The following is a 24,082-nucleotide window of genomic DNA, read 5'->3' on the forward strand; positions in this document are numbered from 1 at the left end:
TTTTTATTTGACTATTTAAAATCAGATAGAATCTCGCCGATTCAAGTATAAAATTTTGTATTAAAAATTTCGCTAGACTAGTCTATTTAAGACAAAGTTATTCATTAAAAGACACATCTACTCCGCCGAAGGAGTCTGCGGGATTGTCTAGAATGCCCTTATGTTAAAATACAAAAATTAAAATACAGAAAACAGTTAAAATACAGAAATTATCCAGCATTGATTGGCTAAAAATATTTATAGGATAATATCTCTTACACGACTGTGATGGTTGAGTCGGTATGTCCGATGGAGAATAATGGCTATAAAATTATACAGTGATTAGTCCCTGTATGTCCTATGAACACAGTGACCTGTACCCTGTATAGCGAAATGTTTACAGGACATTAACAGTCACATCACGAGATACAAAAGACCTGCATCCTGTATAATGCAATGTTTACAGGACAGTAATAGCCACATTACAGAGAGTATTCGTAATGGTATTTATGGGACAATAATTGTCGCTTAATATAGAGTATAAATTTGTGTTTACGGGATAATAACAGCCATATTACACATTAGTGGATAGATCTGTGTTTGCGGGACAATTACAGCCACATTACACAGTGGATAGATCTGCATTTACGGGACAATAACAGTCATATTACACAGTAATGGATCCATGTTTATAGAATAATTACAGTTGTATTACACAGTGGATAGATCTGTGTTTGTGGGATGATTACAGCCACATTACACAGTAAATACATCCGTGTTTACGGGATAATTACGACCACATTACACAGTGCATAGATCAGCATTTACGCGACAATAACAGCCACATAACACAGTGGATAGATCTGTGTTTACAGGAAGATGACGGACACATCATACTGTGTTCTTACGACAGTAATGACTGCATTACATGGGATGTAAGATTTATTGGTGACTGGGCGAGCGGTTTACGCAGCGAGCTGTTGCACCCGCGCCAGCAGAGCGTCGCACGTCTTCTTGGCGTCTCCCAGCAACATGGCCGTGTTGGGGCGGTAGAAGACCGGGTTGTCTACGGCGGCGTACCCAACTCCCAGAGATCTCTTCAGGACCACAACCTGCAACAAACAATTTGTCGCTGAAAATCGGTGATACATGTATTGTGCAATCAGGTACATCAATCGTACAGGGTCTACCAGACATCAGTGTGAATGGAAATATTGTCTCCTACAATCGATCTTCTTTTTCTTCTTTTTCTAGATCCTAAGGATCTGTTTGTGCCTCCGCTTGCAGCTCTTGGGACGTTGACTCCCAGCTGTCTTTCCACCTTTTCGGAGGTCTGCCTGGGGGTCTGCGTCCTTCGGGGATTCCTTGAAGGGCGATATGTGGAAGTCTGTCATCTGACATTCTGTTTACATGATCATTCCAGTATCGCCTTCGTTGTCGTCCCCACCTCATGATATCCTTGTCCGATACAATTGATGTTAAAGAGATTCTTTACCTGTTGGGATTGCCAGACTTTGAGAACCGGCATACCAGCGATGGGTGAGTTGGGGTCATCCTCTGCCGCACTGTTCACCGTGTCGTTTGCACCTGATAAGAGAAAAAGGGTGTTAAGTCTAATTCCAATTTTTTTATTCAAACGATAAAATTTTAACCTGTCCGGGGAGGATGGCCATACATGGTAGTCCAAACAAAACTTTGCTTAACCTTTTAACCGCGTTAACTTTGTTCCTGAGACGCCCGTGCCCGTCGGTATTTCGCCGTTTTTTAAATGATTACTTTTATCATGTATTTAGTTAAGAAACAATTTATATCCCTAAACAAAAACGTTCAATGGGATTCATCGTGCCTTTTTGGTACTCTATAATACAATGTGTGTCACATTATTCTTGAAATATATCGTAATATAAACAAATAAGATCGTAACATAAATAAATCAAAGCACGCATCAAGTGTCACTCTTACCCACTGGCAATGCGTAGCGTCGAGAGTGAGACAGATATAGGGCGTGATTATGGCGCGAACTAATTACCGACCTCAAGAAAAATCAGGGATCTGTTCTTTTAATTATCCTTGTGATGTTACAAATTATTAGTCAGATATTTCAACAGATGTCATAAGGCCAAGGATTGACGTATTATTTTATCTAAAGTTCCACACCATGAAAAAATCCCTCCTAGTTGAACTGAGGTTCTAAACTTGGAGCAAAGTAAAAACACATACGCTTATGTCAGCCACGTATGGGGCATGTTTTGTAAAAACACATACGGTTATGTGAGCCGCGTGGAACCAGTTAAAGAAGTACAACTAAAACCTGGTGACATTTATTTCTAAAATGGCACTTGTACTGCCATCTGTGCTTGTATTTAAACACTTGATCCATAGTCCTGATTATTTATATGTTTTACCCGCGACATTTTACTTGAAACAAAGTTTGTGTGATGTCATCGTAATGACGCTGTCAAAGAAAACCCATGAAATACAACATGGCTTATTTTGATATAAAACACATTTACTGATAACTATAAAAATAAGAGGAAAAAACCTTAATTTCTTGGTGATCATATTTTCATCACTCCTCGGCCGTCTTCTGTTTCTATGATATTTACCTCATATATTTGATTTATTTCTCTTTCTTTACTCATTTCATTCACGTGGCCAAACCATCTCGACACACCTTCTCAATTTGATATAAAGCCCACTCCTTTCAAGAACGTCATAAATCAAAAAACTTAATTTTTCAGGAGAACGTTTTTAAAGCTTAAAAATATAATTCAATGTATTAAAAATAAATATGAAGCCTCTTATTAAGCTTTTTAATATGCAACAGAACTTTTTAGGTAAAACCTGAAGGTTTTTTTTCCATTCGAAAAATATTTAGTATATTTAAAAAAATAATTAAATAATACCTTTACTTCAAAATGCGAAAACAACACTTTCTGCCCTGTATCGGGTAAATATTAAGTTAAAAATATGCCTCTTTTGCTGGGATATAGTACATTTTCTGGGCACTCCGAAAACATGCTCAACTGAAAATTTTTGATTTATGACGTTCTTGAAAGGAGCGAGTGATATGTAAAGGTCCGCACCGAAACGTTACGTTCCATTTTAAGTGATTTTTAGTAATCAGGAATTCTAGGTTGTAAAATTGTTACGTTTTGGTGTGATAATGATTTCATACTAGTTTAACACAGGATTGGTCACGTTTTGACGCAACTTTAATTAAGCACAACTGAAAATTGAAGATTTTTGATTTTTGACGTTCTTGAAAGGAGTGAGCGATATAATGCTTATCTTAGCCTTGCATTCTTTCCTTGTATCGCTATTCGAACATCTATTTTACAAAGTTTTGCTGCGCATAGTAATTAAATGACTTATGAATGGCTTACCGATGACAAGAGTGAGTTCCGTTTCTGGGAAGTCACTGTTGATCTCCTCCATTTCCAGTACATCGTCATACGGCACTCCGGCTTCGGCCAGCAGCACGTTCAGCTGTCCCGGCATACGACCTTAAATACCAAAAATTAATGTCACATAGCAAAAAGTTTAGTAAAATTTTATGCAGTTTTTTATTGAATTTTTAAAATACAAAAATTAAGTATTTTGATCTGAAAAATACAGTACAGTAAAACCTCGATATAACAGACTAAATGAGGGGAGGGGGGATGTCCTTTAAAAGCAGAAAGTCCGTTATATAAAAATAGGTTTAAATTAAACAACAAAAAATGTTTTTTTCAAATAAGAAACACAGTATATATATATAAATAAACAATTGTGTAAACCCTTATCCGCACCCCAATGGTGCATAGGGCACTGTGTCATATAAACGCAGTGTTATCTCAATCGTTTACACATGAAGGAAAGGTGATCAGCCCTCCGCTTCAGGTACCAGTCCATGGTAATATTGAATAAATATTAGTGAAAAAATCACTTATATTTATTTTACCCCCCTTGGGAATCGAACCCGGGACCTCCAGAACGGTAGCCGAGCGTGCTGACTATTACACTACGGAGGCGGACATAATAAACAATACAAAACACAAACGAATTTTTTTTTATTGTTTTCGGACATTCGTTGAGTTCAAACAAAAAGTTCAATACATGGCTTGATATTTATTTTTAATACATTGTATTATATTTTTAAACTTTAAAAACGTTCTCCTGAAAAATCATGTTTTTTGATTTATGACATTCTTGAAAGGAGTGAGCGATGTATGATATCGCCTGAGCAGTAGAATGGACTCACCGGCTACCGGGTGGATGGCAAAGCGGACCGTCTTGCCCATCTTCTTCAGCATGCTGACCAACTCGGCGATGGGGTACTGCGCCTTGGCTACGCACAGACCGTAACCTGGAAAGAGAAACAATCCATGCCATATTATACTTCACAAATGTTTCAACTGATGGCGCCACTCTCAGTCGTACTTCCAAATCTATTGAAATGCTACCCACATGTGAAAGGAATCCAAGAACATTGCATATCTTTAAATAAAAATTGACATGTTGGGCGAGGCGTACGCGTACGCTGTTTTAAAATCTTCTTCTTCTAATCCTTATATATTAAAATGATCACTTATACCAGCCTACGACAAACTTAGTGCCGAGGTCCGAAGACTCTTGGCACAAAGTGGGCGACATCTCACCTGGAGTGATGATGATGGAGCCAGCCTTGTGGATGAGATCGGCCACAGAGTCCACGTTCATCTCTGTGTGTGTGCCCTCGGGACGGGCCGACGTTCCGGTGGCGGTGACTCCGTATCCTCCCAGGATAACATTAGGAAGGGAGCGATTCATGGCCTGCAGGAAGACGCTTCGGTTAAATATATCAATATATCGCTCACTCCTTTCAAGAACGTCATAAATCAAAAATTGACAATTTTCAGTTGTGCATGTTTTCGGAATGCCCAGAAAATGTACTATATCCCAGCAAAAGCGTCATATTTCTGGTTTGGAGACGTACCCGTCTCTTCGTCAGGACAATCACTACTACAGCATGTGAACAATACCACCCTTCACCACCATAGCATCATGTTTGCATGCTGTGGTAGTGATTGTCCTGACGAAGAGACGGGTACGTCTCGAAACTGGTGGACACAAAAATCTCAAGTGATTGGTTATATACTAATATTTTTAACAAACTATCTGCGGGAAGCATAATTTTACCTTTTCACTCGACTCATCGTAAATTGCGTGTAAGTTATTTTTACGCATGACTTTTGCGGCATCTTTCGATCTCATATCCATGTATACAGTATGGTTAAATGTTATCACTTCTTTTCAGAGATTTTTATCTCTATTATGAGCGCAAATCCGGCTGCAGATAGTGTGTTAACATTTTTGTAAAAAAATAAATAAGGATAATGTTGAATTGTTCACGACCTTGCACATGATGTAGGACAGGATGGCTCCGGAAGAGCCGATGAGGGCGCCCACCACCGTCATGAGGGAGTTGTTGAGCATGAAGCCCTCCGCGCACAGCGCCCAGCCGGAGTAGCTGTTGAGCACCGTGATCACCACGGGCATGTCCGCACCTGCAGAGAGATCAAACTATAACAAATCATACGCGTCGCGACGTTCTGAGGAACCATATGATTCCACATATATTATATTTTGAGTGTGTTTGAATCTTTGCTCACGAATCTTGGTTTGTACACTTAGGAGTTATTTATATTCAGGGTTTTTTTTTTAAACCAAAAAGGTTCCGGAACTCACTTCATGTCAAGCTTTTAACAAAAAAAAATATATGCAAATATCATTTAAATACTCATTACGATATTTTATCATTTTGATATTATTTTTTGACATCATTTGTTCGCCTCCGTAGTGTAATGGTCAGCACGCTCGGCTACCGTTCTGGAGGTCCCGGGTTCGATTCCCAAGGGGGGTAAAATAAATAGAAGTGATTTTTTCACTGTCATATTTATTCAATATTACCCTGGACTGGTACCTGAAGCGGAGGGCTGATCACCTTTCCTTCATGTGTAAACGATCAAGATAACACTGCGTTTATATGACGCAGTGCCCTATGCACCATTGGGGTGCGGATAAGGGTTTTATTATTATTATTAATATTATTTTTTGACATCTCATCAAAGATGAAGAAAAATATGGAAGTCTGGGTATTTACGGGGCTGACGACCGTCATAGGCTGGTTTAAGTGATCACTTTACACACGTGTAACATTCACCAATTCTACCCATTATTGACAACCACACTACTCAAATTCTTCACTTTACACAATATTTTATACACGGTCGTCAGCCCCGTAAATACCCAGACTTCCATATTCTTCTTCATCTTTGATGATATGTCAAAAAATAATATGAAAATAACTCCTGTAATTGGAGATAATCCAGATTTTGTGAACAAGTATTTGGACACACTCAAAATGTTGTAGTCATTTTAATGACTTATGACTTATATGATGATATATTACGGCTTATTATATTGCGGCTTCACATGTTAGCCAATGCTTTTGAAAGTATAGATTTATTTAATATATTGTTATCCACCTTGAAGTCTGTACTTTCTCAGCATTTCTTCTCCGTGTTATAATGGATTAATTTAAATGTTGTGTTTCACTCTCTCTCGCTGCTCGCTGATAGTGTGTGAAGGAGACGTGTATTGACCAGTGCTTACTAATTATTATTTTATTATTATTTTATGTTTAAGACTTTTTGTTTCTCTATTAGTGTATTCATTGGTGTATTTTATTATTAGATACTGTATATGTATTATTTGTATTGTCCGCCTCCGTAGTGTAATGGTCAGCACGCTCGGCTACCGTTCTGGAGGTCCCGGGTTCGATTCCCAAGGGGGGTAAAATAAATATAAGTGATTTTTCACTGTAATATTTGTTCAATATTACCATGGACTGGTACCTGAAGCGGAGGGCTGATCACCCTTCCTTCATGTGTAAAACGATCAAGATAACACAGCGTTTATATGACACAGTGCCCTATGCACCATTGGGGTGCGGATAAGGGTTTTTTTTTTTTTTTATATGTATTATGTTAAAGGCTTTAGCTGTTCAATAAATAAATAAATAAACATTATTTGACTAATTTGACATAATTAGACTCATTCCAGTAATTTGTGATGGTTAAATGTAAAAATGCAATTTAAAATATTAACCCCTTATAAAATTTCCTTAGATAAAGGGGTCTACTGTATCTTGTAGGGAGGTTTTCTGTATTCATTGTTAATACCTCTATACTATGTATCTCTATTCTATATATCTCTAAGCTATTTTCATTAGAGAGAGAGTCTGGTTTGACAGAGGGGGCACTCACCCCCGATGGCGGCGGTGAGCGTGACGCCCATGACGGAGCTGAGCGCGGCGGTGGCGCCGAGCAGCGGCAGGCCGGGCACCTCGGGCAGCGCCAGCAGCGCGCCCCCGCAGCCCAGCGAGGAGGCCAGCAGGCCGGCGTTCAGCGCGTGCCGCCCGGGCAGCAGCAGCGGCGCCGAGTTCAGCACGCCCTGCAGCTTGCCGTAGGCTATCAGCGACCCGCTGCAAACAGACAGTCATAGCCTGTCAGGCACCCGCTGCGACTGGACAGTCAGTTACCGAGGCGATAACTGACTGTCCAGTCGCAGCGGATGCCTTTAAATGAATAATTAATAATTTTTAATTTTTTAAATAAATTGTTAAAAATTGTAGAATAATCCTGCTTCAAAATACCCCCTCAGAAACATGGAACAGATCAATATCCGTCGTGATATTGTTCTAAAATACGCCCATGTCACTCATTAACTTACGCTTACAATGATTAAAGAAAACACTTGTTTTTATACCACTTGAGTTTTATTAAAGACTACTAGTTTCGGAAGCTAAACTTCCATCGTCAGGTCTGAATAATAACTAATAATAATAATGTTATTATTCAGACCTGACGATGGAAGTTTAGCTTCCGAAACTAGTAGTCTTTAATAAAACTCAAGTGGTATAAAAACAAGTGTTTTCTTTAATCATTGTAACATGTCTTACCACAAAGTTAATGCCGTAACAATGAATAAAATGACTTACGCTTGATAGGCCCACCATGAGATGTGTGTGTTAATAATATGGTCAAAGTGGAAATAGCTGCAAAAAAAAAGGTTGTAAATGTTTGGTTCCTACCTGAAGGTGACGCCCCCGATGTACGTTCCCAGGAAGAGAGCGGTTTTGATGGCGTTAGCCGCGGCGTCCAGCTCCATGGCCGGGAAGTCGTGCATGTACGTGGCGATGCAGGTCAGCATGGCGGCCATCCCGACAAGACTGCCGACAGACAATAAGGAAATTACACAAACATGCTAATAATAAACAGTAAATAGTCCCCAGGTGTGATGTATATGTGTGTATGTGTGCTCACATATGGATTTGAGACATTTACCCTAACAAAACCAATCACAAACTCTGGGTAGTACAAAAAGAAATTGAGAGAAGAATGCTAAAGATACCTCTTCGGGACCGAAAAACAAACGTTTGGATAAGGGAAAATACCAAAAGACCAAGGTAACATATGTGGCTCAAAGAATTGCTGAACTAAAGTGGAACTGGGCGGGTCATGTGGCACGCATGTCTGAGGATAGATGGACGAAGCAGGTGCTCTACTGGAGGCCCAGAAGCGTGGGTAGGCCCCAGACAACATGATCCAATGACATTAGGAAAGTGGCGGGCCTGCACTGGAAGAGAGTCGCGTCCAACAGACAACTATGCAAGTCCAAGAGGGAGGGCTTTGTTCAATACTGGACGCAAAAAGAAGGCAATTATTGTACTCCCGGGAAGATTAAATATACAGAGTAAACCCACTCACAAGTAGGAATAGGCTATAAAACATTGTTTATAAAGCAGTGTTGCATAAGCCGTAGATCTGAATCACTTGGACGATAGGTAATTCAAATTCAAGAGACCAAAAGGGTCATTAACAGACCAACAGAGGGTCACTCTCTCTAGCCACACCTGTGGAATGCGGCCACCAGCTGCGGCAGGTCCGTGATCTGGATCCGCTTGGCGATGATGGCCCCGATGGCGCCCCCGAGCGCCGCCGTGCCCCCCATCTGGCAGAGCACCTCCGTGCTGGGCCCCAGCATGCCCAGCGTGGCTGCAATGCCGCTAGAGACACCAATCTGCGGGAGGGACAACATTATTAACTCCGTGTTTCAGGCAGGCCAGAAAAATAGGGCAACTAAACTCTATTTGGGCGACAGTCCACTACCCGGAATTTGACCGTCCAGCAGTCCGGTTTTGAAAAATGAAAGCGACTATGACAGTTTAGCGTGATCAAATTTACGCGCAACGTGTTCACGCATCGATCAAGAGCATCGATCCGAAAAAAGATGGACAAAAGCACAAGCCAATCCAAGCCAATTGTCGTTTTAAAACGCTAACTGACGTGGCTAGCTATTAGTCGGCTAGATCCGATTCCGACTCGACGTTGGCCGGTACACAGACGCCCACAACCCCGACCAGCACAGCAGACGGACACGGAACAGTGCAAAGACATTTACAGAAAATGGTCAGTCATCGCGTTTCCACTCAACCATTATTCATCGACACTATTTCGGATCCCTTTCACAAGTAACGACACATATATACACACATACATATATATTTTTTCTTGGTATACGCCTATCACAAACCTAACAAACGATGGACATAAAAAATAATAATAATAATGAAGAACAACCCTCACAACCTGGCACAAAGTCACAACAGAGAATCTAATAAACTAAATCAAATAAAGCTTAGCGTGCGCCAAAGAGGTACTAGGCAAAAATCTGTATTCCCAGTATTTGTACATAATGCAAACTATGCCATGTTCTCTCCCATTCCGCGGCTTCACATGTTAGCCAATGCTTTTGAAAGTATAGATTTATTTAATATAATGTTAACCTCCTTGAAATCTGTACTTTCTCAGCATTTCTTCTCCATGTTATTATGGATAAATTTAAACGGTGTGTTTCACTGTCTCTTACTGCTCGCCGATAGTGTTTGAAGGAGACGTGTATTTACCAGTGCTTAGTACTTGTTATTTTATTATAAGAATATTGATTTTATATTATAAGACTTTTTGTTTCTCTATTGGTGTATTCATTAGTTTATTTTTTTTATTTTTATATTAGATACTGTATATATGTATTATATGTATTATCTTAAAGGCTTCAGCCGTTCAATAAATAAATAAACAGACAACTGTCGAAGTCCAAGATGGAGGGCTTTGTTCAATACTGGACACAAGAAGAAGGCTGACGTATGTAGGCAAGTGAGTATGTGGAATGAATGAGCGTGTTTACCATTCCCAGGTAGTTGCCCCTGCGGGAGGTGGCCTGGGAGCTGAGTCCGGCCAGGGCGCCCACGCAGCACAGCGAGGAGGCGAGGTAGGCCATCTGGTGGACTTCCGGATAACCCTGGAACCACCAAAACACAAATTATTTCTTTAAAGATTTGGCATTCAATATGTAGAACTCCATTTATATTAAATGTGTGTTTTTGTATTGAATGTTATATCAAACACTGATTTTTTTAGTCTACTAAGCAGTAGACTGAAAAAATCAGTATTTGATTCAACATTTTTTAGATAAACCCCCAAATTATTGTATAAATATATCGCTCACTCCTTTCAACAACGTCATTTTTCAAAAAAACTTGATTTTTCAGGAGATCGTTTTTAAAGTTTAAAAATATAATGAAATGTATTAAAAATAAATATCAAGCCACTTATTTAACTTTTTACTGTGCAACAGATTTTTTCAGGTAAAACCTGTTTTTTTTCTCCATTTCGAAAATATTTTGTATATTTAAAAAAATAATTAAACAATACCTTTTCTTCAAAATGCAAAAACAACACTTTCTGCCCTGTAGCGGGTAAATATTAAGTTAAAAATATGCCGCTTTTGCTGGGATATAGTACATTTTCTGGGCATTTCGAAAACATGCACAACTGAAAATTGACAATTTTTTATATATGACGTTGTTGAAAGGAGTGAGCTATATGTAAAAATATATTTTAAGTGATTTTTATTTCATTACACAGAACTAGTTTTGAAAATTACAGATGTTTTCATCAACGGGTGATTACAAACTCTAACAAGCAAAAAAAAAAAAAAAAAAAATTCAAGTATATACAGAGGTGGGAATATTCAGGTATATATAGGATTTTACGAAGAGTATAACTTACGATGTTAAACCGTTTGTAATATTTTTCTGTGATAATTTACAAAAAGATGATGAATAAACTTTGGACATTTGGCTGGCTTGAGTGATCACTTTAAACATGGGTGTTAAGTTTACCATTCTGCCAATATAGAAAATCCAATCCCAAGTATCATAAAAGTACCGTTGTAGGATTCCTTTCGTATGTTAGTTGTAATTTGATAGATGTGGAATTTTACATTAGTGAGATAAATATACAAGAGAAGTAAGACATTACATGCGCCACGGAGCCGACGTAGCCGGCCAGGAAGGCAGCAGCGGGGATAGAGTACAGCATCCCGTACTCCTTGGGATCAGTCGGCCTGCAACACAAATACCCATCAGTCATCTTCACCGATCAATCTTCAGTCATCTATATACAAATAGCTCCTAGTGACCATCATTTGTGAACATGATCCAACATTTGTGAACAAAAATCAAATCTAGACATATAAAATATATATAAAACCCTTATCCGCACCCCAATGATGCATAGGGCACCACGTTATATAAATGTAGTGTTATCTTGATCATTTACACATGAAGGAAAGGTGATCAGCCTTCCGCTTCAGGTACCAGTCCAGGGTAATAGTGAAAAAATCACTCATATTTATTCGAACCCCCCTGGGAATTGAACCCGGGACCTCCAGAACGGTAGCCGAGCGTGCTGACCATTACACTACAGAGGTGGACAAAAATCTAGACATTCAAAATATATTCTTCAAACCCTCATCCGCACCCGATGGTGCATAAGGCACTGCGTCATAAAACGCAGTGTTATCTTGCATTGTTATTATCCTCAACACATGAAGGAGAGGTGATCAGCCCTCCGCTTCCAGCACCAGTCCAGGGTAATATTGAATAAATATTGGAGTGAAAAAATCACTTATATTTATTTGACCCCCCCCCCTGGGAATCGAACCCGGGACCTCCAGTACAATTAAATCAAATCAGTAAGTATGAAATTCGTAACAATTTTTTAAAATTATTAATGTCTGTATGCAGCCCTTGGGAAAATTTTAGATCATCAATGCGGCCCGGGGTGCAATTCAGGTTAGCCAGGCCTGATCTAGGTGATGTATATGATAGAAGGAACCTACAACCTGAGGAGAGCTGACCTCAACAGTCTACAAAGACGATAAGTTGGGATGGTTAGCCAGGAAGAAGAAGAATGCGGAAATAGAGAAATGCCACAATACCTCTTGAACATGTCCAACATTCTCTGCGTGACCAGGAAGCCCCCAAACACGTTCACAAACGAGATGAGAGCAGCCGTGGCCGCCAAACCCTATAAATTAATAGCAACACTTCATCATATATAGGAAATGTAAATATATATATATATATATATATATATATATATATATATATATATATATATATATGTAGAGGAAGTGAATAACGAGTATATAATAGTTTATATTACTTGTAATTTAAGCTAACTTAAGAAATGAAAAAATAAAAAATAAATAAATAAAAATTTTAAAAAATATAATTAAAATGTACATTTGTTTTTAAATCACTATAAATATTTTATTATACCTTAATTATAATGTCTACCGGTTTCGAAGATAACCGCTTCTTTATCAAGACTGATTAATACTGATCGGTCTTGATAAAGAAGTGGTTAGCTTCGAAACCGGTGAACATTATAATTAAGTTACAATGAAATATTTATAGTGATTTAAAAACAAAGTTACATTTTAATTATATAATGTTGTAAAACATATATGGCTGACTAAGTATTGCACCCACCACTTAGTCAAGCTGGAATAAAGAGTTAAAAAAAAAATAAAAAAAATAATGGAAAATCAAAGTTAGTGCTTCAATTATAGATTATATAAAATTTCATTAATTCATTCGGCATTAACTGAATGTGTTCACAGCATTTTTAGGTGTGTCACAATTTAGGTGATCACAATTCCGGGTTTCTCTACTTAAGTAGAATCATGGGTAGAATGGTGAATGTTGCACATGTCGCTCACTCCTTTCAAGAACGTCATAAATCAAAAATCGACAATCTTCAGTTGTGCATGTTTTCGGAATGCCCAGAAAATGTACTATATCAGAGCAAAAGCAGTATATTTTGAACATAATATTTACCCGCTACAGGGCAGAAAGTGTTGTTTTTGCATTTTGAAGAAAAAGTATTGTTTAATTATTTTTCTTAAATGTACTAAATATTTTTCAAATGGAGAAAAAACCTTCAGGTTTTACTTAAAAAGATCTGTTGCACAGTAAAACGTTCAATAAGTGGCTTGATATTAATTTAATACATTGTATTATATTTTTAAACTTTAAAAACGTTCTCCTGAAAAATCAAGTTTTTTGATTTATGACGTTCTTGAAAGGAGTGAGCAATGTGTAAAGTGATAATTTGACCAGCCTGCGACAGGTCTTAGACCCTGTAAATAATATCCAGACTTCCATATTCTTCATCTATGTTGATATCCCAAAAAAATTTAGAATTTTGAATCTGAATGAATGAATTTGAAAAAAATGTTATATGAAAAAAAATGCTGAAAAAATTAAGGTGCGATTGATAGTCTGAAGCGTCTTATAGTCTGCTAAATACGGTAGTGGTTAACATGTAAAATTAAAATTTGAAACACTTCTTCTTTATTTTTTGACATCTCATCAAAGATGAAGAAGAATATGGAAGTCTGGGCATTTACGGGGCTAACGACAGTCATGGGCTGGTTTAAGTAATCACTTTACACACGTGTAACATTCACCAATTCTACCCATTATTGACAACCACACTACTCAAATTCTTGAAAGTTCTATATATATATATATATATATATATATATATATATATATATATGGTATGAACCAATCTTGAAACATTATTATTGAATCACTAGAGACATCTATTGGTGAGATGGAAAGAAGCTTTTTATTGAGCAGAAACTCTTTTATTAGTACTAATAAAAGAGTTTAGAAACTCTTTTATTAGTCTAATAAAAGAGTTTCTAAACTCTTTTATTAGTCTAATAATATACTAATAAGAGAGTTTTACACATGTGTAAAGTGATCACTTAAAACAGCGTATGACGGTCGTCAGTCCCGTAAATGCTCAGACTTCCATATTCTTCTTCATCTTTGATGAGATGTCAAAAAATTATATGAAAATAACTCCTGTAATTGGAGATAATCCAGATTTTGCAAACAAGTATTTGGACACACTAAAAATGTTGTAAACTTCTTCTTTCTCTTTATTTAGGACTACGTCCTGTCATTCTCCGGTCCGCTCCTGGGAGGTGGAAGACCAGCTGTCTCTTCATCGTTTAGGTGGTATTCCTGGGGGTCTGCTACCTCTTATGCTGCTATCCGCTGCTAACCTCACCAAAACATTTGATTTGATACAATTCCGTCTCCTTACCTGTACTGTGTTGCTGGGCAAGTAGTTTCCGCCCATCAGCAGGAGGCCCCCCACGGCGGTGATGCCGGAAATGGCGTTGGTCACGGACATCAGCGGCGAGTGCAGGGCGGGCACCACACCCCACACCGTGTGGTAGCCGACGACACCTGAGTGGGAACACCAAACGGAAATCGTCAGAAGGCTGTGCGACCCCAACGGAACCAAGCCAGAGAGAGACTATGCTCTTACTACTACTACTACTCACGCACGCAGCCCATAGCTGATTGCTGAAAACACCATGACAATTACGTACTTCAATAAAAACGTCACCATACCCTCCGTCCTCCATCAAGCATCCTCAATATTGCCACGGAAGCTGGATTTATTATGGATTCAAAAATTAGATGAGACGTACCGGATAGAGCGAAAGTTGTCGCCATTGTGGTGAATGCCGGATTCGGTGACACCATTCCCAGTCCAATCAAGCTGGTCAAACCTGGAGACAAAGAAAAACAGGGTTATCAAAAAGTTATGAGTGATTTTTTTATTCTTATATTTGTTAAATATCACCGTGGACTGGTGCCGGAAGCGCAAGACTGATCACCTTGCCTTCATGTGAGCAAATATCACTATGTCAACCACTGAGTGCGGATAATGGTCAGAAAAATAAAGGTTTTCATTTATTTACAACATTTGTTGTAAATAAATTATCTGGTCAAATTATAAGCTTAAATGATAAAAATTAAAATGATATTTTGTGGCGTTTCTCATGTCGCTCACTCCTTTCAAGAACGTCATAAATCAAAAATCGTCAATTTTCAGTTGTGCATGTTTTCGGAATGCCCAGAAAATGTACTATATCCCAGCAAAAAAGGCATATTTTTAACATAATATTTACCCGCTACAGGGCAGAAAGTGTTGATTTTGCATTTTGAAGAAATGATATTTTTAAATTTTTTTTTTAAACATACTCAATAGTTTTCAATTGGAAAAAAACCTTCAGGTTTTACCTAAGAACATCTGTTGCACGGTAAAAAGTTCAGTAAGTGGCTTGATACTTATTTTCAATACATTGTATAATATTTTTAAACTTTAAAAACGTTCTCCTCAAAAATCAAGTTTTTTGATTTATGACGTTCTTGAAAGGAGTGAGCGATGTGTGTGATTATAATCCAGAATTCGGACCTCACATACTAATAAAAGAGTTTCTGCCCAATAAAAAGCTTCTTTTCATCTCAACAATTGTTCAAAAAATGTTTAGCTTAACGAGTGTTTCATTTAACGAGTGAGTTTCTGGAACGAATTATGCTCGTTACGAGAGGTTCCACTGTATACTGGTATGAAAAAACTCCTACGGTAGGCAAATTGCATAGCGTCCTGCTGTGCAATTTGCCTACAACAAGGCGCTCTTACTCTTACAAAGTTTTTGTAACAATATTAACCTTTTAACCGCGTTAACTTTGTTCCTAAGAGACGTCCGTGCGCGGCGGTATTCCGCCGTTTTTTAAATGATTACTTTTATCATGTATTTAGTTAAGAAACGATTTATTTTCCTAAACAAAAATGTTCAATGGGATTCATTGTGCCTTTTTGGTAATCTATAATACACGTGTGTCACATTATTCTTGAAATATATCGTAATATAAACAAATTAGATCGTAACATAAATAAATCAAAGCACGCATCGTGTGTCACTCTTACCCACTGGCGATGCGTAGCGTCGAGAGTGAGACAGATATAGGGCATGATTATGGCGCGGACTAATTACCGGCAAGAAAAATCAGGGATCTGTTCTTTTATTTATCCTTGTGATGTTACAAATTATTAGTCAGATATTTCAACAGATGTTATAAGGCCAAGGATTGACGTATTATTTTATCCAAAGTTCCACACCATGGAAAAATCCCTCTCAGTTGAATTGAGGTTCGAAACTTGGAGCAGTGTAAAAACACAAACGCTTATGTCAGCCGCGTATGGGGCATGTTTTGTTAAAACACATTCGGTTATGCGAGCCGCGTGGATCCGGTTAACCGGTTAACTGCCGGCAGGTACATGTATGGCGGTACCCAGCACGCCGCGTATTTTACCACTAAAATAAAACCTCCTTAACATATTGTTATTAAAAGTGTATTAACATTTATTAATAAAACTTGCCAAATAAATGAAGAGCGCGCCAGTCGTTTAGTCATTTATCCATTATCATAAAATTAATTGTTCATGGTGCAGGGTTGTCACAAAATTTGTCATAGATAATATGCAAACTAAATTTATGTGTCAAAACTAATTGTTTTTGTTAGTTTAATATTAAAAGTATACACACACACACACACACACACACACACACACACACACACACACACACACACACACACACACACACACACACACACACACACACACACACACACACACACACACACACACACACACACACACACACACACACACACACACACACACACACACACACACACACACACACACACACACACTTTGATTTAAAAAAAACTTAAAAATCATTAGAATCGACACTAAAATCACTGTCATCAGATTCGGCAGTGACGGCAACTCGGGGATTATTGGGCAATCCTGACCGCCATTAGTTGTTCTGACGACAAAGCTCTCTTTAATTTACGTTTAAAGTGGTAAAAACAAATTCTGTTTCAATTCTAAGTATGCAAAGATATTCTCAATAGATGTCACTATGCGTTCAATATATTTGTACATTTAAAATAATTGATTTTCTTTGCTAAAAGCCCATTTAAAACGCAATTTTTGTATGAGCGGCGCTCCGTTCACAGAAAATTATGCGTCTTAAGACGCTCTTGGCAGTTAACAGGTTAAACAACAAAAAAAATTAGTCTCTCTTGAGGAGAGGCAGTGCACGTACCGGTGGTGTAGAGGAAGCTGTCCTTGAGCGTGTCCCGGAAGGGATCGGGCGGCGGCGCGTCCTTGGCCGCGCTGGCCCGCAGCTCGGCGGGCGTGGGGGGAGGCGCGGCCACCTTGGGCGGCGGCGGCGGCGGCCACATCAGCTCGCCGCGGTGCAGCACGATGCTGCCGCGGGTCACCTCGTCCTGCAGATTGATGTTGAAGTGAGAGTCTTGGCCTGTCAAACACACGTTTAATTAATATTTCTATTTTATTTTATTTATTTCATAGATGCATACATTTTTATTTTTACTATATCGCTCACTCCTTTCAAGAACGTCATAAATCAAAAATTGACAATTTTCAGTTGTGCATGTTTTCGGAATGCCCAGAAAATGTACTATATCCCAGCAAAGGCGGCATATTTTTAACTTAATATTTACCCGCTACAGGGCAGAAAGTGTTGTTTTTGCATTTTGAAGAAATGTATAGTGTAATTTTTTTTTAAATATACTAAATATTTTTCAAATGGAGAAAAAACATTCAGGTTTTACCTAAAAAGATCTGTTGCACAGTAAAAAGTTCAATAAGTGGCTTGATATTTATTTTTAATACATTTTATTATATTTTTAAACTTTAAAAACGATCTCCTGAAAAATCAAGTTTTTTGATATATGACGTTGTTGAAAAGAGTGAGCGACATGATCACATCTGAATTTCTAACCTAACATTACAGTGTCACATTCAAATGAAACTTGTAACCTAACACTCACATTCAAATTCACATGATTAGAGACATTTTCAGACCGTATTTCGAAGTCGTATCTTTAAAATGGACCTTCCCACTAAGTAGGTAAGGAGACTTTTGCCCAAGGATGCATTTTCAAAATATTGATGTAACTCTTTGAATGAGCTATATGCAATTGCCAGGCTGACGCCTCGGTGATATCGATCACCAAGTAATGCGAGTGAGTGAGAATGGGATCCTCACCCAAGCTGAGCAGGAAGCCGGAGATGTTGTTCCCGTAGAGCGTGGAGGACTGCGCGGGCATGCGCGAGGGCAGGTCCGTGAGGCCGACGTGCGTGACCCCGTGCACCTGCGCCACCTCCCCGGGCCGCGTGGTCTGCACGTTGCCGCCCGCCTCCGCGGCCAGGTCCACCACCACGCTGCCGGGCGCCATGCCCCGGATGGCGTCCTGGGAAACAGAGACAACCAATCAGAGACGGTGCAAACTGGAGTCAGTCTAAATCAGTGTTCTGGAATTTTTTCTATTAAAGGTACAGCAAATTAATAATAATAAAAATAAAAATAACAAAACCCTTATCCGCACCCCAATGGTGCATAGGGCACTGCTTCATATAAACGCAGTGTTATCTTGATCGTTTACACATGAAGGAAAGGTGGTCAGCCCTCCGCTTCAGGTACCAGTCCAGGGTAATATTGAATAAATATTACAGTGAAAAAATCACTTATATTTATTTGACCCCCTTCCCTGGGAATCGAACCCGGGACCTCCAGAACGGTAGCCGAGCGTGCTGACCATTACACTACGGAGGCGGACGGACAGCAAATTAAGAAATTTAAAAGGTACAGCAAAGAAAAAAAAACAAAGTTTATTTAATATCTTCACAAAACTAGACGTTTTTTCCGCGGCACACCAACTTATCGCCACGGTACACCAGCGTGCCGCAGCACACACGCGGCGGAACAATGTTCTAAATAACACTTATAAAGGCTAGTAGTTAGAAAAAGAAATTTTATTTATTGTTTAGCACTTTGCGGTAAAAAAATAGTGGTAAGTATTACTATATTATTTTTTGACATCTCATCAAAGATGAAGAAGAATATGGAAGTCTGGGCATTTACGGGGCTTACGACCGTCATAGGCTGGTTTAAGTCATCACTTTACACACATGTAACATTCACCAATTCTACCCATTATTGACAACCACACTACTCAAATTCTTGGAAGTTCTATATATATGAACCAATTTAGAAACCTTGTTCTTGAATCACTAGAACTTCACTAGAGACATCTATTGGTGAGATGTAAAGAAGCTTTTTATTAAGCAGAAACTCTTATATTAGTATGTGAGATCCGAATCCTGGATTATAATCACACACATGAGAAACGCCAGAAAATACCATTTTCATTTTTATTATTAAGCTTATAATTTGACCAGATAATTTATTTACAACATTTTGAGTGTGTCCAAATACTTGTTCAGAAAATCTGGATTATCTCCAATTACAGGAGTTATTTTCATATTATTTTTTGACATCTCATCAAAGATGAAGATGAATATGAATTTGAGTAGTGTGGTTGTCAATAATGGGTAGAATTGGTGAATGTTACACGTGTGTAAAGTGATCACTTAAACCAGCCTATGACGGTCGTAAGCCCCGTAAATGCCCAGACTTCCATATTCTTCTTCATCTTTGATGAGATGTCAAAAAATAATATGAAAATAACTCCTGCAATTGGAGATAATCCAGATTTTCTGAACAAGTATTTGGACACACTCAAAATGTTGTAAGTATTACTATTTACCTGTCGATGAAAGCAACTGTAGCTTTCGAAACTAGCCGTCAAAAATGAATGTCGTGGGTATACTGGCAAAAAACGTTAACTCTAAAATCCCTGTTTGAATAATCCCTGATATTTAAAGCTTTTAGCCTGAATGAAATGGCCACAGTTACTTAAATTTACTATTAAAACCACAAAAATATGACATTTCAAACTACTTTGTGTATTTTGCCAGTTTATAGAATGTTGCAAACTTTATGATATGCATCATTAACACACTATCTGCGGGAAGGGTAATTTGACCGTTTCACTCGACTGGTGTGTTGGGCGGGAAGGGTCATTTAACCTTTTCACTCGCCTCATCGAAAATTGCGTGTAAGTTATTTTTACGCATGACTTTTGCGGCATCTATTGATCTCATATCCATGTATACAGTACGGTTAAATGTTATCACTTCTTTTCAGAGACGTTTATTTCTATTATGAGCGCGAATCCGCCCGCAGATAGTGTGTTAAGTCAAAATGTCATATTTTTGCTAGTATAGCCACAATGTAATATTAACCTTTTAAACGCGTTAACTTTGTTCCTAAGAGACGCTCGTGCGCGGCTGTATTTTGCCGTTTTTTAAATTATTACTTTTATCATGTATTTAGTTTTGAAACGATTTATTTTCCTAAACAAAAACGTTCAATGGGATTCATTGTGCCTTTTTGGTACTCTATAATACACGTGTGTCACATTATTCTTGAAATATATCGTAATATAAACAAATTAGATCGTAACATAAATAAATCAAAGCACGCATCGTGTGTCACTCTTACCCACTCGCGATGCGTAGCGTCGAGAGTGAGACAGATATAGGGCATGATTATGGCGCGGACTAATTACCGACCGCAAGAAAAATCAGGGATCTGTTGTTTTATTTATCCTTGTGATATTACAAATTATTAGTCAGATATTTCAACAGATGTCATAAGGCCGAGGATTGACGTATTATTTTATCCAAAGTTCCACACCATGAAAAAATCCCTCCAAGTTGAACTGAGGTTCGAAACTTGGAGCAAAGTGAAAACACAAACGCTTATGTCAGCCGCGTATGGGGCATGTCTTGTAAAAACACAAACGGTTATGCGAGCCGCGTGGATCCGGTTAAGTGGTAAAAAACAAGTGTTTTCATCTACAATCTAGTCTAAATAATACTCATAAACACTAGTAGTTAGAAAAATAGTGAAAACGATATGATCTATGGAAAAAAAAAAAAAAAGTACTTTTTAACATATTTCGGAAGGGTGTTTTTTACGCCTGAGGACCGCTGGCGACAGGATTTGATTATTATGTACATATATATAGTTAACATCAATAAAGAGATTGGTATTTTTTTTTCTTTATTTCAAATTCTTTTGTATTATACAACATAATATGAATACATATATCGCTCACTCCTTTCAAGAACGTCATGAATCAAAAAACTTGATTTTTAAGGAGAACGTTTTTAAAGTTTAAAAATATAATACAACTATTAAAAATAAATATCAAGCCACTTATTGAACTTTTTACTGTGCAACAGATCTTTTTAGGTAAAACCTGAAGGTTTTTTTCTCCATTTGAAAAATATTTAGTTTATTTAAAAAAATAATTAAACAATACCTTTTCTTCAAAATGCAAAAACAACACTTTCTGCCCTGTAGCGGGTAAATATCAAGTTAAAAATATGCCGCTTTTGCTAGGATAAAGTACATTTTCTGGGCATTACGAAAACATGCACAACTGAAGATTGTCGATTTTTGATTTATGACGTTCTTGAAAGGAGTGAGCGACATATCACTGGAGCATGTGGAAGTTTTTAGCACCGTAAGGGAACGGTTAAGTCTAATACAATCGTAAGCCCTGTAAATGCCCAGACATCCATATTCTTCTTCATCTATGTCAAAAAAATGTTAAAAATAACTCCTAATTGGAGATAATCCAGGTTTGTGAAGTATTTGGGCACATGGAAGGTGAAGGGTACAAATAGAAGGGAAATAAAAATTGTAAATCATGTTTTCTAGCATCTTTAATCTTAATCTTACCTCCAGGATGAGCAGAGGTGCCGGCTTGCCGGGGATCAGAGCCGTCGTGATGACCACGTCCGCCTGGCGTGCCTCCTTACCCAGCAGCTCCCTCTCGGCCTTCATGAAGGCGTCCGACATCTCCTTGGCATAGCCGCCGCCACCGCTGCCGTCTTCCTGTGGAGAAAGGATACATAATATGCAATCAGTCATGATATACGATAGATGTTCCAATAGTCAAATAAGGAAATAATACAAGGCTGAGATAAAGATTCTCCATCAAATTAAGAAAGGTGTGTTGAGATGGTTTGGGCATGTGGAACGAATGAGTGAAGAAACAACAGTAGACTAACTTATGAGGCGGATGTAGTTTGGAAATAGGAACAAAGGAAGATCGAGGAAAACTTGGTATGATCAAGTATTTCATATACTGGGGCGTAGATTCTCCAAATTTGTCTAACATCAAGTAAAATCTACTTGGTCTAAAAATGCAAAAAAAAACGTACTAAAAAAAAATGTCCCTTACTGTGTTTTGAGTTTGGACAGCCGAGATGTATCTAGCATCAAGTATCCAAAGTCAGATCTGACCAACATTGTATGTGTCCAACATTGTATGTGTCTAACATCGCATGTGTCTAGCATGTGTCTGATATGTCTATAATCAGATACGTCTAACATTGGATATGTCCAACACCAGATGTGCCCAATATCAGATGTGCCCAACCTCAAATATGCCCAACATCGGAAATGCAAAACATCGGACGCTCCCATAATAAGTTGTGCCCAACATAGGATGTGCCCAACCTAGGATGTGCCCAACATAGGATGCGCCCAACATAGGATGCGCCCAACATTAAATCATGATTGCATAAAAAATTGACATCAAGAGCAACCCTACCTGCATGTCCATGGTGACAAACTGCGCGCCGAGGGACTCGATCTGCTCGCGGACGGCGGGGCGCGTGTCGAAGGCCCTGACCTTGGCGCCCATGCAGCGCGCCTGCGCGGCCGCGGCCAGCCCCGCCACACCGGCGCCCACCACCAGCACGCGGCAGGGGGGCACCCTGCCCGCGGCCGTTATCTGACCTGCAGCAGAGACACACCCGTGTCACTCGACAAGATAAGAAGATCAAAGAACAGAGATGGAATAAGGAACACCGGGATGGGAGAATTGCGAGATGAAGACGTCATTAGGTGGGGAAGGACGTATGGAATCGAGAGTAGAGCGGACAACGTGCACAAAAAACCCGCTTAGAGTGTCAGAAATGAAGACTCTAAGGAGCATATCAGGCAAGAGTCTTCGAGATAGAATAAGAAACCAGGATCAGGGAAATATGCGAGATGAAGATGTCGTTAGGTGGGGAAGGCAACGAAGGAGACAATGGTATGCACATGTGAGGAGAATGGAACCATCCAGACTCCCCCACATTGCACTGCACGGCCACCCAAAGTAGATGACCCCCAGCAGACCTCTGAAGAGACGGATCGCCAGCTGGATTAATTTGAAGTCTACTGATTTTAATTTTAATTTTACACTTATCCGCACCCAACGGTGCATAGGGCACTGCATCTTATTGACGCAGTGTTATCCTGATCGTTAACAGATAAAGGCAAGGCGATTACTCCTGTGCTTCAGGAACGAGTCGAGGGTAATATCTTTCGACCTCTCCTGGGAATTGAACGCAAGACCTCCAGCATGGTAGCTAAACAGGCTAACCATTACACCATGAAGGCAGACAAACTAATTAATCTACTTAACAAATTATATTCAAGTTGTGTCGCAAACTCCCTACCTAAACAAAAGCAGTACAATATATTAGGGAGGTAACTCCTTAGTTAAAAATCGCATATCACACATATGGAAACATGTAGGAATGACGGTGAGATATACCTGAGAAGAACCTAGGGAAGTAGTTGGACGCTTCTATGACGGCCCTATAGCCGGCAACGTTGGCCATGGAGCTGAGCGCGTCCCACACCTGGGCCCTGCTGATGCGTGGCACGCAGTCCATAGCTGAAAACACCATGACAATTACACACTTCAATAAAAACATCACCAAAACTTTAAAAACAATCTCCTGAAAAATCAAGTTTTTTGATATATGACGTTGTTGAAAGGAGTGAG

At 38.8% G+C, this 24,082-nt stretch overlaps 1 protein-coding gene across 1 annotated transcript in view; it reads right to left on the reverse strand.

The window, feature by feature from the left end:
* Nucleotides 1-24,082, reverse strand: part of LOC148311484 (NAD(P) transhydrogenase, mitochondrial-like) — a 36,972-nt gene continuing 12,890 nt past the window's right edge. Inside the window, exons 5-23 of the mRNA XM_088256617.1 lie at nucleotides 23,849-23,971; nucleotides 22,856-23,043; nucleotides 21,979-22,134; nucleotides 18,373-18,577; nucleotides 17,404-17,619; nucleotides 14,929-15,009; nucleotides 14,535-14,680; nucleotides 12,349-12,437; nucleotides 11,388-11,472; nucleotides 10,252-10,365; nucleotides 8,918-9,084; nucleotides 8,096-8,233; nucleotides 7,269-7,486; nucleotides 5,356-5,507; nucleotides 4,620-4,773; nucleotides 4,223-4,327; nucleotides 3,366-3,485; nucleotides 1,475-1,566; nucleotides 1-1,091 (exon numbers count right to left, since the gene is read on the reverse strand). Of these exons, the coding sequence (XP_088112743.1) occupies nucleotides 945-1,091; nucleotides 1,475-1,566; nucleotides 3,366-3,485; nucleotides 4,223-4,327; nucleotides 4,620-4,773; nucleotides 5,356-5,507; nucleotides 7,269-7,486; nucleotides 8,096-8,233; nucleotides 8,918-9,084; nucleotides 10,252-10,365; nucleotides 11,388-11,472; nucleotides 12,349-12,437; nucleotides 14,535-14,680; nucleotides 14,929-15,009; nucleotides 17,404-17,619; nucleotides 18,373-18,577; nucleotides 21,979-22,134; nucleotides 22,856-23,043; nucleotides 23,849-23,971 (2,696 nt within the window). The 3' untranslated portion in view covers nucleotides 1-944. The remainder of the gene's footprint in view (nucleotides 1,092-1,474; nucleotides 1,567-3,365; nucleotides 3,486-4,222; nucleotides 4,328-4,619; nucleotides 4,774-5,355; nucleotides 5,508-7,268; nucleotides 7,487-8,095; nucleotides 8,234-8,917; nucleotides 9,085-10,251; nucleotides 10,366-11,387; nucleotides 11,473-12,348; nucleotides 12,438-14,534; nucleotides 14,681-14,928; nucleotides 15,010-17,403; nucleotides 17,620-18,372; nucleotides 18,578-21,978; nucleotides 22,135-22,855; nucleotides 23,044-23,848; nucleotides 23,972-24,082) is intronic.

The sequence above is a fragment of the Brachycentrus maculatus genome, unplaced genomic scaffold (genome assembly GCF_059751285.1).
Source record: "Brachycentrus maculatus isolate JH-2025_06_01 unplaced genomic scaffold, ASM5975128v1 h1tg000064l, whole genome shotgun sequence".
Classification (NCBI taxonomy): domain Eukaryota; kingdom Metazoa; phylum Arthropoda; class Insecta; order Trichoptera; family Brachycentridae; genus Brachycentrus; species Brachycentrus maculatus.